Source organism: Caretta caretta, chromosome 1 (assembly GCF_965140235.1).
Source record: "Caretta caretta isolate rCarCar2 chromosome 1, rCarCar1.hap1, whole genome shotgun sequence".
NCBI lineage: Eukaryota > Metazoa > Chordata > Testudines > Cheloniidae > Caretta > Caretta caretta.
Genome location: NC_134206.1, coordinates 326,518,720 through 326,535,005, shown reverse-complemented (window position 1 = coordinate 326,535,005; position 16,286 = coordinate 326,518,720). Strand labels below are relative to the sequence as shown.

Sequence of the window (16,286 nt, the reverse complement as noted above, 5' to 3'; positions counted from 1 at the left end):
GTGTGAGTGTGTAAATGAGGTTAAAACATAAAAATCCATCAATAGGTACTTAAAGAAGTGGCCTGATTTTCAGAAGTGTTGAGCTACAAACAGCTTGAAACACCAGCTGTGAGAGGTGTGAACAGCCCCAATCATCTCAATCAAGTATTAACTCTGAAGTCTAGTGAGGATACTTTAAATGTCAGCATTATTAACTACTTCACTGCTTCTTATCTCAGCAGAAACACAAAGCCAATGTACTTCTCCACTGTTGTAAGATATGCTGGCAGGGTGACGAGGGACAACTGGCTGCTGTCAAGGATATAGGCACTCACCTGAACACTTTGGCCTAAGTGTATTAGAATTACAAAAATAAAACACTCTTTTTAACTGATGCAAATACCCTTAAGCAGCCTTCATCTTCCCTGAGAAGCCATATGCCATTATTATGGTTCCAACACACATGTCTAATCCCAAACTGTGTTGTAAAGGCTTCAAATTAAAATCTGTTATCTACATCAGTTTTGCATTTGTGTTCTTCAATTCTCCATGGTACCACAGCTTAAAAATAAGAAGAGCTAAATTTAATGATGCAGTGATCCCCCAAGTTGGAAACACTACTTTAAGATATTCCCATTTGACAAAAGTGATCGAATACATTGGTCAGATTTGTTCCACTGCTTACAAGTAATATACCAGTCTCTCTGCGGTCCTCTCACAAACGCTCGTAAGGTAGAATCAGATTCACAAAAAACCTTAACAGTTTTCATGATGAATTCCTACGAACGCTTAGCATTTTTCTCCCACATGACTGAGCACAATGCAATTCTGCCAAATGACCAGAGACGGTTACGCTGTAAATTAAACAACATGCCCATACTGTACCTCTTGTAACTGTCTGGGGCGGCTGTGTCAAAACTTTGATATCCAAAGCACTCTTGATATTCTCGTCTAGAGATGCACAGTATCCATCCACTACATTAGAAATGGTATCCTTCAAAGTCCCAAGATTGTGGAAAACCTGAAGTGCTGTTCCCACTTGAGTAGGATTCTGGGGAGATAAGGGGAAAGTGTTAATCTCTAACTGTATAATGGTTTTGTTTACCCATGATGAGATGTCATTTCAAGATTTAAGTTAATGTGCTACAGTTTGCTGGCTCATTTCATTTATCATCCGATGATTGGTCTCCTTACAGGGGAACAGGAAAGAGGAGGAAAAGGGGGAAGGATTGATTTACTTTGATGTTACTATCTCACTACTCAACAATGAGTTATACACAGGGCACCTTCAGAGGGAGAAGAGGAGAAAAGAAAGGAGATGAAAACAATGATGATTATGGCAGTCTACCAGTTACAGATCCAATAGTTCTTGCATAGCAAAATTATTGTGCAATATTGAGTATCGCTATGTCTCGGCTATCTCCAGTTATGAGAGTTTGTAATATGGTACTTTTCTTGTACAGTACCTGCTACACTTCTGTCTTTTAACTGTCAACCTTTGATTAAACATTATCAGGGATTGAAAAATCTACTCCATCACCCAGGGCAAGTAGGGAGCTTTCATAGGTGAATGCCATCAATGTATGCAAAAATCTAAGTTTATTTTTTAAAAATGAACTATCTAGCTCTTATGATTTTGACAATAAGTTTACAAATATGAGCAGAGTGTGGACTAATACCATGCTATCTTCCTATGTCTGCAGACAGACTGCTCCAGTGCCTCTGTTGATGTTCAGAGCTTTCCCTAAATACAACAGCATGAAAACCAACAATAGTCTTTTCAGTATCACTGCTGTGCTTCAGAACTCTTTGGTTAGGAATAAAACGGATAAAAAACCCCATTGAGCTGCAGCAAAGGCAGGTACTGGAGCTATTCAGCTCAGGTCGGAGAACAAAAAAGTGGAGTCTTTGGGAAGGGTAAGAGTACTGGAGGCACCCCGCCCACACCCACACAGAATGCTGCTTCTTCCTTCCTCCATTCATAGGAGATTGGTGGGTGGGGATGCATATTTCAGATACCCACTAGTGGGAGGCGGATCCAAAAATAGTTCCCTTCCATTCTATTTATTCCCAGTGCCCAGGACTGGACTGAGGACATCCGAGGCTCTAGGCACATCCCCACATGGCCCCGTGCGACTTGGCCCTACCCCGTCTCTTCTTGGAATGGCAGTGGTAAGGCCACATAAGCGAAGTCATCTAGGAGACCACCACCACTCCTCTTTGGGCAGGCTGGATCTCCCCTTCCCAAGATCACTGTCATCTTCTGTCCCAGAGGAGGAGGGAGACTCAGCCAGCACCCAACTGAACAAAGGATGATGGGGTGGTAGCAGTGAGGAACTCCCTGCACAGACACATCCAGAGGAATGAATTTCAAAATTCAGACTCCAATTAAATGAATGATGCAGTTCATCCCTCTCAGAGCTATTGTTTCAGGTGCCTGCTGACTCAGGCAGACATCAGTAAAGAAAATAACCTTGAAAATGTGACTGACTGTTTCTTCACAACCAGGAGGGCTGGAACCACAATTTTGAAAAACAAAAGTCGAGATTTTAATGTTGTCAAATTACTCATGGAGTTGAGGCCCCAGGCAATGGAGGAGAGGAGAGAAGCACTGACCATGAACAGGGGATCCCCATATCTTTATGGGTCTGTAGCTAGTAGGATTACTCCTCCGACAATTAGACGTGTGGTAAAATTTCCAAGCATTATGTGTAGGTGGGTTTGAGGGGGTGGGTGAGTGAGCAGGAGAAAATGAAAGATTGGCTGAAAAATAAGAAAAATGAAGCATGGCAAATACATATAGACAGATATTGGAGATGGGGAGAAAAAGAGAGAAAATATAACGGAGGAGGGTATCAAATACAATAAATGGAAAGGGAAAGAGTGAGAATGAGAATGAAATAGACGCTGAAGGTTACTAAGGAAAAGTCACTGATCTGTAATAGGACTAAATGGACTAAAGATAGAAAGGAAAACGGAATGATAGTAAGTAAGACTGAATAGCATTTGGTGAATAGGTTATTTAATGAATTTTACTAGTGATTGTTGAATAATTTATTCAACAATTTTTGTGGCATTAAACTTGTTCTATAGCTAGTTTAAATACTATTCATTTAATATATTATTCAAGGAATAAGATAATTATCTCTATTTGGGAAGGCTCTGGCAGGAAACTGCAAAGATTTGTAATACTTTTTAGCTGCTGGGTATGGTATATATTAGTTATTGAGAGGCAGGGGACAGAACTACTGAGGTACTCTGTTTTTTTAAATACATCAAAGATCACGTAGAGCAAAGAGCTTCTGTATATGGAATGAATGTATAAATGAGTGTTTAACCAGCCATTTGCACTATGTTACATTTAAAAACAGTATAAAATAGAAACTTAATTGACAATGTTACAGTTAAGTAAAGAGTCCAACAAACAGTACACAGCTGTTTTATTCCTTTAAGATCCAGGAGGTGTGGCCTTGGGGAGTCGTGGCCACATAGGTATTTCATGCAGGTATTTTATCTTGGGTAGCAGGAATCAGGTAAAATATTCAAGCCCTGAAAATAATATACTAAAATCATTTTTTTTCACATTCATTTGCTTCACACAGCACTGTTTTCTCTCCTCATAAAGTACTCCACATTTTATTTTCCTCACTAAGGTTCAGAACTCACAGCTGGTGCATCATTAATCCTAAGAGAATTTTACTTTTTACACATAGCTAGTTTCTAAGTTTAAGCATGAGAAGTACAAAAACTAGAGTCTCTCTTGGGAACAATCGTATTGTGGGGAGAGAGAGAGAAAAGTTGGAGGGCAAGGAAAATAAACAACAACTGTGCTAGCAGACTGGCATATACATCTCAGAATTAGAGTGTTTAGCATAGATACATTATTCAATGGAAGCTGGAAAACAGTCTTGCAAACTTCTCACTGCCAACAAGTTTTGCTTTGGGGAAAAACAGGAGGCCAAAATTCTTCCATCTGAGAAACCATTCGGCATAGCTTCCAAATGTTTGTGGATCTCTTTGAGCAAAAAGAGCAGCCCTACTTTTGCCAATGTCTTTACTAGCACAAAGGTATGTTCCCGAAGTACAAACTTAGCTGATCTACACTAAACAGATGGGTTTCAGAGTAGCAGCCGTGTTAGTCTGTATTCGCAAAAAGAAAAGGAGTACTTGTGGCACCTTTGAGACTAACAAATTTATTTGAGCATAAGCTTTCGTGAGCTACAGCTCATTTCATCGGTACTCCTTTTCTTTTTACTAAACAGATGGTCATGCACAACCACATAGCTGGAGTTACAGGGTGGTTATATTCTTTCAAAGTGCCTTGTTCTGACCTCCAAACACAGAATGGACTCTTTGTATTATCTGAATGTACGTGAATGATCAGATAATTCTATTTGTCTGCTATTAATCTATGTTTCTGCTGAGACATTCGTGTCTTAACAGATAACAATAGACTATTCTGCAAGAGATTATCCTAAAAATATTTACAAAAATGTTATAACTTTAAAATAAATCATGGCTGCTGTAACCAAGAAGTTAGGTAACAAATGCAAGTAGTACAGGCTACAGCATTTCGTAGTACATCAGTAGCAAGGTAAAGCCTAATGTGCATGCCACAGCAGTAAAGCAGGTGTTTACAAGTCTCATTTCATTGACCTACATAAACACAAAGCTCTAACCCCACCAACATTTACAGAGCTGCAAAACTCCCACTTGAAATGGTCTTAAATGATGTTAGACGGCAGAAATTAAAGTCCCGAGTTGATCTAAGAACACCCCTTTCTATCCAAACTACTTCCCCCTTTTTGGTGCTTCAGCATATCAAATATGGTAGACATGCTGATCTAAAGTTAAGCTGAGTTATGAATACAGAAGAATCCCAGAAGTCATCAGTTAAACCTGTGAGCCAACTCCACAACTTAAAGAATGGTTCTATAGTGACAGACCCAGATTTTAAAAAGTGACTGGGGATTTTGGGTGCCCAACTTGAGAAACCTTGAAGTAGCCTGATTTTCAGAGGATGGGTACTCAGAAGTTTCTGAAAACAAGGCCCCTGCAAGGTGTTTCAAGTTGGGCACCCAAACATTGAGGCATCCAAAATCATTGGGTGGCTATGTATAAATAGCACCTACCTATCAAGCAAATCTGCTCCCTGCGTGTACCAGTCACAGTTGTTCACTAAAATTAATTTTTACTGTTTTTCACTCCTGTTCATAGAATCATAGAATATCAGGGTTGGAAGGGACCTCAGGAGGTCATCTAGTCCAACCCCTGCTCAAAGCAGGACCAGCAGAGCCAACACAGTTAAGAGAGAAGTAGATGGTACAGCAGAGCCAACACAGTTAAGAGAGAAGTAAATGACACAGAATCGCCAGGAGAAAATAAACATGAAACCCCATGATGGTGTGTTTATGGTCATTTTTCAGAGTAGAACCACATTTTGTCACTCCTTTCCCTGTAGAGATATGCCTGTGCAGGTCTCATGGTGAAATTTTGTTTGTAGTGTCAATTGCAAGATCCCTAAACAAAATGCTAGAGTTTACAATAGAAATTTCCGTACCTGTTACCTCTCTCACACCTTAGCGTGGAATACAGTTTATTTTCTTTTGTTTACTGCCAACACAGCAGCTGACTAAATTATGACTGACAAACTGTAATGTTTATTAAAAACTCATGTAAACAGTCATCTCTCTGGCTTACTAACTGAAGTATGATGGATTTTGCCATAGTTAAGAAACATAGTTTAAATTTACACAGTCACCTTTGACCAGGGGTTCATGAACTTTTTCACACAGTGTGGACTACATCTTAACAGAGATTGTGTCATGGGCCTCCACCTCTCCTCTAAGTCAAGATGGTATTGGCCACCTTTACTATACATTCATGATCAAATAACGTACATCTGCCAACTACAGCAATTGCTTACATGAGAAAGCAATAGTGAATTCTTAACTGTCTTTTAAACCACATTCAGCAAATGGAAAGAGCAGGGCCAGCAACCTGTGACCAGGCAGCTCTCTGAGGAAGTGTTCCATGGATCACACTCTGGGAGCTTCTCACCCAAGGGAAGGAAGTCTTAGTTCGACTAATGTACACACATCAGAAGGTTTTCTGCTTTGCTTAGGAAAGTTGCACAAGTGACTTTGATTGAAGTCTTTATTATTCTGAAGAAGACAGATGACCCTGTTCAGAGATGACTGTGGCAGGAATGCAGAGAAAGAGGGTTTTCATTGTAATCGGTTGTAAAACAGCTGACATATTGTATATAAAATTTTATGCTTTCAATCTCTGACCAGCTATGTGGCAAAATATTCACCCCATCTCCAAAAGGAAAAAAGATAATACAATACACATAAACAGAACTGGAAAACCTAAATGGCTTATTAATTAAGTTCAACTAAAACAAGATCCATAAATAATAACAAATCATTATTCCACAATGCATCTATAACTAAATACTCGCCAATGTTGTCAACAAGAATAGCTACACATAAGTAATTCACACAAAGCACAATTCCACAGCATTTAAGACAATCAATATTAGAAACTAGTAACTGAGCCCTGGAATAGAAGACAAACAACTGGGAGAGCTAAATTAATTTAGAAAGCTAAGATGTTTTCATGTGATTGAAATTGATTACATTTTAGATACAACCTTTCAGAATACAGTAAATGCTTTTGAAGGACAGTTTCCAGAATGACACCTTACAGTACTTTGAACATACACTTTAATATCAGATAACGCCATTTGATCTAAAACGTGCAATGATGAGAAGTATTTCAATTGCTTTTTGCACCTGGTTCACAAAGGCAATTTTGTTTCCATGAAATACTATATGTAATTTCCATCACAACATGGCTTTACACAGTCATCTTAACAATTAATACGAGCCTACTTTACACTTTTTATTACGATTCTAAATATGAGAACAACTTAGAAAGGTATTTTTAATATATTTTTACTAACAATGGGGCAGCCCAGCCTTCGTTCTGCAGCTGAAAATCTCCACTCAGCCTTCTAGTTACAAATATGTAGCAATTCTCAACCTCCTCCTCAGCTTCTGCCACCATCCAGGGCACTACCTCCTCAGACAACACTGCCGCCTCAGAATAATTCTGGCAGGAGTATTTTTGTGTCCTTTCCATCGAAGTCCAAGAATACTGCTCCTATAAATACATGATCTCTACCAGTCTAGTGACTGGGGGTCCAGAGGCAGTTCCAAAAGCTATTCCAGTTATCAATATCATGTTATTTTGGTTTCAAAACTAGTATATAACTATAACAGCATCCAAACGCATGCCTAATGTTACTGTCCTTAGTGAGGATTAATAGCAGAACATAATTCTAATGTTAAGTTTCAAGGGGACAGGGTGTAACTAACTAAATTTTCTTTAAAGGAGACCCTGCTTTTTTGTTAAAGACTCACAGCTATAACAAAAGACAAAGAATACTAACAAAAAGTCTGTGGGGGAGGGGGGATTCTAAAAATGCTTGTAGTACTCATCAGAGGTGAAAAGCAAAATCCACTCTATGCCCAGTAGGGACAATGCCTTGTGGATCTAAATTACCTATTCAGTAATTCAGATACTATGGAGATAAGTGCTACAGAGAATTGTAAGAGAGACAAAAAGGTAGTGGAGCCTTCACTACCCACCGTTTACTCCTCATTTTCATAGCCCTCACTATGGCAAGTGCTTTTTGCAGTTAAAGATGACTGCAGTAGTCTCCTTTTGGAGCCCGCCAATCCACTTCCTTTAATCAGCCTGCAGGGGAGTATGCATACTTCAGCTAGCCAACCAGAAACTGGATTTCCTAGCCCTTGTCAGTGTGAAGAGCAAGAGATCAAAAACTGTGAGAGAAATATAGTTATAAAGTAACTCAAATACCTTCCAGAGTGGTGAAACATTCAAAATCAACGTTTTGGTCTGTAGATTAAAAGTAGCATTGTTAACTATTAAGATACACAGCAGGGGAGCATTATCCTGACAGAAAGCAAAGAGTCTTCTCTTTAATGTGTGGTTACAGAGTAACAGCCGTGTTAGTCTGTCTTTGCAAAAAGAAAAGGAGTACTTGTGGCACCTTAGAGACTAACCAATTTATTTGAGCATGAGCTTTCGTGAGCTACAGCTCACTTCATCAAATACTTCTTTTGAATGACTGGCAAGATTAGTGGTTTTCTATGAACTTTCATTTCCTTCAGCAGTTTTTATCTATATTTTTTCTATTCATGATGGGATAGCTGAAACGACATAGCCATTAAAAATAATGTGACAACATTAAAGAAAAAAGTCAGCATAAAAAACAAACAAAATAAACAAACAAAAACCACAGAGGCAAGGAGCGCCTGCTGGAACTGGAATACAGGAGTTCAGGTAAGTGGGTTTGTAACTTTCATCTTGTATATGGCATGGTTCTTAAAGTTACTTTTTATTTATTTTAAACTAATTTAGAAAATCATGCTATATAGCGAGGGAAGATACAATTTTCCTCTGCTCTTTCAAACCAGCTCTATGGGTTTCTTAAACAGCTGATGCATTCCGGGCCACCACAGCAAAGCTAGGACTAGGAATTTGTAACTTTATGGAATATTTAAATAATGGTAGCAAGGCATGTGACCAGAGGATTAAGGTTTCCTGGAGCACTGGGCCAGAGCAAGTGGAGGGCCCTTCCCCTCCCCTTCTGCCTGCAGGCCCACCCCCATTCCACCCCTTCTGCCGCAGCCCCACTCCTTTCTGCCCCTTCCCCGGGACCCACCCCCATTCCACCCAGGGTGGCCCCCATTCCGCCCCCCCCACTGCAGCCCCACAACCCCTTTTTCTCCTTCCCCCTGACCCCCCCTCCCTTGCAGTCTCAAGACCAGAGAAGCTCTGTCCCCATGCCACTGCCTCAGGGCCACAGCGGGGAGAGAGCTCCTCCAGTCCCAGAGACGCTACGGGGGTTTGGGTGCTGGGGCTTCCCCTGCCACCTCCTGTGCTTCTGGGGAGAAACAGAATCAGGGTGCTGGGGCTTCTCCTGACCTGCCCACCCAGAGTTTCTGCCGGAGAGTGGTTTGAGCACAGGGGCTTGCCCTGCCACACCGCAGCTTCTGCTAGGGACAGGTAGGGGGCACTGGAGGGGGCTTGCCCTGCTATGCCGCAGCTTCTGCCAGGGACAGGGTTGGGGGCCACTGCCAAGGGCTTTCCCCATCCTGAGATTTCTGCCGGGGATGGGGTCTGGGGCCGCTGGGGATGGAGGGCATCCCCTGTTCTGCAGCTGCTGCCGGGGACAAGATTGGGGGCTGCTGGGGGGGCTTCTGCCCAGTACTGCTGCCACGGAGCGTGGTTGGGGATGGGTGGGCTTCCCCCGTCCCTCCCACCCACCTGGTGACTAGGGCTCGGAGCTTCCACTGGCGGTGGCAGACTTTTTCCAGGGGCGCACCAGTTGGCTGGGGCCCCTGAGCACAGGCCCCATGGGACCAGTGGCTCATCACCACTGCATGCGATTAGTCTTTAATTATTTAAATGCTGGACATCTAATATATATATAATATATATACAGTATACATTGGTGAAATATTTCAACACACAAATCCTAAAGCAATAGACACCTTGTATCTAGAGCTGTGAGAATAACTGATTTTTTGGATCACTAACTGATCCCCCCCCAAAAAAATTAAATTAATTTCAGGTCAACCTGAAATGAAATTTTTTCAGAATGTTTTGTTCAACCCAAAACTAAATGTTTCATTAAGTTTGAGCTTTTTAAAAAAAAGTATAAAACCAAGGTGAATTTCTAAGTGAAGTAATTTTGAATAAAAAAACCTAAACATTTAATTTCAAAAACATCAAAATGAAATGTTTTCATTTTTTCAGAAGTTTCGTGGTTTTTTCATCCTAAACAATTCAACAAATTCAATAAAAATTCACAAAATGTTTTCATCAACCCGAATCTGCATTTTTCAACAAAAAAAAGTTTCATCTTAAAAATTTTGCCCAACTCTGCTTGCAAATGCCTTGTGACAGAGATTTAAGTAAATGATATTTAAAGGTGACTTGCAAATAAAGATAAATGTGATAAAAGTGGAGCTATTAATTGGAAAGTGGGGTTTCTTTCTGTTACCAGTATTAAAAATCTGTGGGAGGGACAGTCTCAGCAGGATGAAAGAGGTAGTAACAAGATGCATGCATTCACGCACAAAGAGATGGACTACAGCAGCGTTTCTCAACCGCAAGCAGCTATGAGGGGCTTTTCATGCAGCCACAGCTTCCTGGGCAGTGACAGGGGGCGGGGCGGGAAGCAGTGGACCATCCCCTAGGGTCAGCAGCAAGGATTGGGACCTGCCCCCCTCTGGAGCCAAAAATGCTGGAGGAGTAGGCTTTAGCCCTCGGGTGGGAGGGAGCAGATCCAGCTGTGCAACTGTGGGCTCCGTTCCCTGGTCACGGGGCTTCGAGCTCCAGTCCCAGCCATGAGGCAACAGGTGCCAACCCGGGCTCACCCCACCATCGTTCTTGGCCACCATCGTATGGCTGCAGGGCTCTGGTCCATCAGGTCACCACCACACTGCCCCTGACCCCTGCTGCCTTCCTACCCACCTACCTATCCAGGGCTTAATTTGTCCTCCAGCTTGCCAGGGCTGAGTAAGTCTGTTGTGAAAAGTGATATTTGTATGTTAATATCACTTTTCACTGTCTCCCAGCTAGCAAGCAGTCTGCTGCTGTGAAAAGTGATAAACATTCAAATATCACTTTAACAGAAACAGACTTAAGAGCTAGCAAATCTTAAAAAAAAACAACAACAAAACAAAACAACCAAGAACATGCAAAGTACCTTATCTGTTTCTATTATGCTTAGGTCCATTAAAGGATAGAGACAACTGTACGTTATTTTTATTATTGAGTCTGCAAAAAAATCCATACATAAATAAATTAAAATGATTTGGACATGTAGATGTGCATATTTATTGTTTTTCCTAAAGTTAATTAAGTATTTTAGGAAAAATTGACAGAGCACCACCACAAAGAGTTGGTGGCCGCACTCTGAGGCCACCAAAAAATTTGTTGAGAGAATCATCATAGAATATCAGGGTTGGAAGGGACCTCTGGAGGTCATCTAGTCCAACCCCCTGCTCAAAGCAGGACCAATCCCCAACTAAATCATCCCAGCCAGGGCTTTGTCAGGCCTGACCTTAAAAACTTCTAAGGAAGGAGATTCTACCACCCCCCTAGGTAACACATTCCAGTGTTTCACCACCCTCCTAGTGAAAAAGTTTTTCCTAATATCCAATCTAAACCTCCCCCATTGCAACTTGAGACCATTACTCCTTGTCCTGTCCTCTTCTACCACTGAGAATAGTCTAGAACCATCCTCTTTGGAACCACCTCTCAGGTAGCTGAAAGCAGCTATCAAATCCCCCCTCATTCTTCTCTTCTGCAGACTAAACAATCCCAGTTCCCTCAGCCTCTCTTCATAAGTCATGTGTTCCAGACCCCTAATCATTTTTGTTGCCCTTCGCTGGACTCTCTCCAATTTATCCACATCCTTCTTGTAGTGCGGGGCCCAAAACTGGACACAGTACTCCAGATGAGGCCTCACCAATGTCGAATAGAGGGGAATGATCACGTCCCTCGATCTGCTGGCAATGCCCCTACTTATACATCCCAAAATGCCATTGGCCTTCTTGGCAACAAGGGCACACTGCTGACTCATATCCAGCTTCTCGTCCACTGTCACCCCTAGGTCCTTTTCCGCAGAACTGCTGCCTAGCCATTCGGTCCCTAGTCTGTAGCGGTGCATTGGGTTCTTCCGTCCTAAGTGCAGGACCCTGCACTTATCCTTGTTGAACCTCATCAGATTTATTTTGGCCCAATCCTCCAATTTGTCTAGGTCCCTCTGTATCCTATCCCTGCCCTCCAGCGTATCTATCACTCCTCCTAGTTTAGTATCATCCGCAAATTTCCTGAGAGTGCAATCCACACCATCCTCCAGATCATTTATGAAGATATTGAACAAAACCGGCCCCAGGACCGACCCCTGGAGCACTCCACTTGACACCGGCTGCCAACTAGACATGGAGCCATTGATCACTACCCGTTGAGCCCGACAATCTAGCCAACTTTCTACCCACCTTATAGTGCATTCATCCAGCCCATACTTCCTTAACTTGCTGACAAGAACACTGTGAGAGATCGTGTCAAAAGCTTTGCTAAAGTCAAGAAACAATACATCCACTGCTTTCCCTTCATCCACAGAACCAGTAATCTCATCATAGAAGGCGATTAGATTAGTCAGGCATGACCTTCCCTTGGTGAATCCATGCTGACTGTTCCTGATCACTTTCCTCTCGTGTAAGTGCTTCAGGATTGATTCCTGCACTACAGTATGTCTGCAGATGTGAGACAACTACAGACCAGCTTTAGGAGCAGAGTTTGAACTTTGAAGACAGTAAAAAATAGCAAATAAATTATTACAGCAAATTGGCCTCAGATCAAGACATGTTTATGTAGATAACAGACCTTACAAATACTAGTCAATTTCCATGAGGGTGCACTGACAAAAATGCATAATTTTTTAGCTGACAGGAAAGAAACTTACTTCTGAGGTTTATAATCAGATCAGTTTTCATGAATGGTGGCTGTAAAAATGATGATGTTAGAACCATTCCCTTTGGAAATAAAGCTAGTACTTTATATGAAGCAAAAGGTTTCATTTTCTGAGAACACAAGTATCATGCATGCCTCCCAATCCACTGCACAGTAATGAACCAAGTGAGCTACAAACTTTATATTATATATACACACACACACAAATATATGCAAATTAGACAACTACAAATGAATATGATCAGGCGAGTTAAAAATTCTCATCAGGGACTAAAGACAGATAATAAGGAACGTAAGAAATACTAATGCCTTTGGGATAGAAGTTGGGATGTTCTCAATGCACACTGCATTACTCAATAAAAGATTGTGTTATAACTGATGATGCAAAAGGGTTAAAGACTACACAAAGAAGGAGCAGTTTTTCTAAGTCAAATTCCAATATACAGAGGTAACAGATGAAGAATTCAAGTGTTTAGAGAACCAAACCTGTTATTAAAAAGTTAAAATCTCTTTAGAGTGTTTGGGCACAAGATGTAAAGAGATAGTTAATGCAAGCATACAGAAAGAATCATAGGACTGGAAGAGATCTCGAGAGGTCATATAGTCCAGTCCCCTGCACTCAAGGCAGGACTAAATATTATGTAGACCTCCTTGACAGATGTTTGCTCTTAAAAATCTCCAATGATGGAGATTCCATAACCTCCATAGGCAATTTATTCCAGAGTTTAACTTCCCTGACACTAAGTTTTCCCCAATGTCCAACCTAAACCGCCCTTGCTGCAATTTAAGCTCATTGCTTCTTATCCAGTCCTCAGAGATGAAGGAGAATAATTTTTCTCCCTCCTCCTTGGAGCAACCTTTTATGTACTTGAAAACTATCATCATATCGCCTCTCAGTCTTCTCTTCTCCAGACTAAACAAACCCAATTTTTTCAATCTTCCCTCATAGGTCACGTTTTCTAGACCTTTAATCATTTTGTTGCTCCTTCTTTGGACTTTCTCCAATTTGTCCATGCCTTTCCAGAAATGTGGTGCCCCGAACTGGACACAATACTCCAGTTGAGGCCATATCACCGTGGAGTAGAGTAGAAGAATTACTTCTCATGTCTCGCTTACAACACTCCTGCTATTACATCCCTGAATTATGTTTGTTTTTGCAACAGTGTTACACTCTTGACTCATATTTAGCTTGTGATGCACTATTACCCCCAGACCCTTTAACGTAGTACTCCTTCCTAGGCAGTCATTTCCCATTTTGCATGTGTGCAACTGACTGTTCCTTTCTAAGTGGAGTACTTTGCATTTGTCCTTATTGAATTTCATCCTATTTACGTCACACCATTTCTTCAGTTTGTTCAGATCATTTTGAATTTTAATCCTATCCTCCAAAGCACTTTCAACCCCTCCAAGCTTGTTATCGTCCGCAAACTTTAGAAGTGTACTCCCTATGCCATTATCAAAATCACTGATGAAGATATTGAACAGAACCAGACCCAGAACTGATCCCTCAGGGACCCCACTCGATATGCCCTTCCAGCTTGACAGTGAATCACTGACAACTACTCTCTGGGAATGGTTTTCCTACCAGTTATGCCCACATCTTATAGTAGCTCCATCTAGGTTGTATTTGCCTAGTTTTTTTATGAGGAGGTTATGCGAGACAGTATCAAAAGCCTTACTAATGTCAAGATATACCACATCTATTGCTTCCCCCCTATCCACAAGGCTTGTTCCTCTGTCAAAGAAAGCTATGAGTTTGGTTTGACAGGATTGGTTCTTGACAAATTCATGCTGATTGCTACTTACCACCTTATTATCTTCTAGGTGTTTGCAAATTGCTTAATTATTTGCTCCATTATCTTTCCAGGTACTGAAGTTAAAATGACTGGTCTGTAATTCCCCAGGTTGTTCTTATCCCCCTATTTTTAGATTGGCACTATATTTGCCCTTTTTCAGTCCTCTAGAATCTCTCCCATCTTCCATGACTTTTCAATCAGCTCTTTGAGAATTCTAGGATGTATTTCATCAGGCCCTGGTGACTTGTAGATATCTAACTTGTCTAAATAATTTTTAACTTGTTCTTTCCCTATTTTGGCTTCTGATTCTACCTCATTTTTACTGGCATTCGCTATGTTAGATGTCCAATCGCTACTAAGCTTTTTGGTTAAAACTGAAACAAAAATGTTATTTAACAAAAAATGTGGAAATGGCAAAAATGGTATTGTCCCCCCCGCCCAATTGAGTAACAGGCCTACCCTGTCCTTGGTCTTCCTCTTGCTTCTAATATATTTGTAGAAATGAGGTTAGAAATTAAAGACGCTTTTAGCAAATCCCTCTAGACTTGAAATTGGTCAGCACAGTATCATTATACTTGGCACACACTAGTAAATTACAAGCACTACCACTATGAATAGTGATTCTAGACAAAATCGTAAAAGCTATTTAAAGAGTTCAAACAAGTGCACGGTTAGACAAAGTCAGCCACCTCAATTAGTGACAGTCAAAATTATTTCAGGGAACAAAATTAATTAAATTGCTGAAATTCTTAGGGTACTGGGTCAGAGTACGTTGCCCGCTTATTATTTATGTGCAGATAAAACAGTTTGTTAGAATGGAAGTTGAAGCTGAAATTGCATTTCAATAAAGTTCAGCTATGTCCCAAAGCCAAGATTACACTCTTTTCACAAAGATTTCACATCTTTATAAAAAATCCTAAGTGTCAGAATGTCTGGAAATGAACAGGTAAGGGGCCCACTTTATGTGCCACTAAAGTATAATCCTTCATCATTCACTTTCACTCCACTCACTCAACCTTAGCTTTGCCCCCTAAAATTTGAAAAAATATATGACAAAAGGTCAAATTGACAGTTTACAAGGAGAAGATAAGAATCCCATCTCCTATTCAAGGATCCTTTTCCAACTGTCAGTTTTTTATTTTGATCCTTGCATATGTTTTTCCAAATGTTGGAGGGCAAAGTTAAGTTGTCAAACTCTTGTACAGAAGGGAACATCGGTTTGAGGTGTTAGCTAGACTGCACGGAAGCACACTTTCAATCTCAACGTGTTTTTAACCAGTTGTTTTGTTTCTGAATTTCCCAAGTTTTTGAATGAATATTACAAGTTTAAACATAGTTGGTGTTTAAGATCTACAGTAGGGGAATTCTTCAAGTTTTAGTGGGCCACATTTGAAATTTGTGCTAGCTTTTGGTATATGTAATTTCTTTTTTATTTCCAACTTTAAAAGCATTAAGAAAATAGCAATTAGCCCCATTACCATCTCAACTTCTGGTCAGTATTTCCAATCCTCTGCCCCTTAGCATAACAGGAGCACTGCAATATAAGCTCCCTTCAAAGATTATAGTTGAGAAAATTATATAGCAACAACAAAGCACTAGAAAGCAAAGAAATAAGACTTTTCAGCACAACTAAAAAGCTTGCCAGAACACTTACTCCCTCTAACAGTGTCATCAGCATAACAGATGGTGAAGAGCTAATGGAACAGAAAGGCACCAAGAACTGTTGTAAAGAATTATTACATGAAACATCAAGCAATATTCCACAGTTTACCAAGTCTAAGGCTATAAACATGACAACCATTTAAAAAAAAGAAAGAATCTTCTACCTTTAAAGACAGAAGCCAGTTAGTGCTCAAGAATTACAAAAGTATCTTAACAATATAACAACTGAACTCAGAGAGTATGAATGCACAGGAGAGACCAGTTTGTTAA

The 16,286-nt window shown here is 40.6% G+C and overlaps 1 protein-coding gene across 2 annotated transcripts in view; it reads right to left on the bottom strand.

The window, feature by feature from the left end:
- The window catches only part of COG5 (component of oligomeric golgi complex 5), a 310,045-nt gene that overhangs the window by 92,075 nt on the left and 201,684 nt on the right, over positions 1 to 16,286 (bottom strand). For both annotated transcript variants that reach the window (XM_048836332.2, XM_048836333.2), the window contains exon 8: positions 865 to 1,030. In XM_048836332.2, coding sequence (XP_048692289.2) covers positions 865 to 1,030 — 166 coding nt within the window. The remainder of the gene's footprint in view (positions 1 to 864; positions 1,031 to 16,286) is intronic.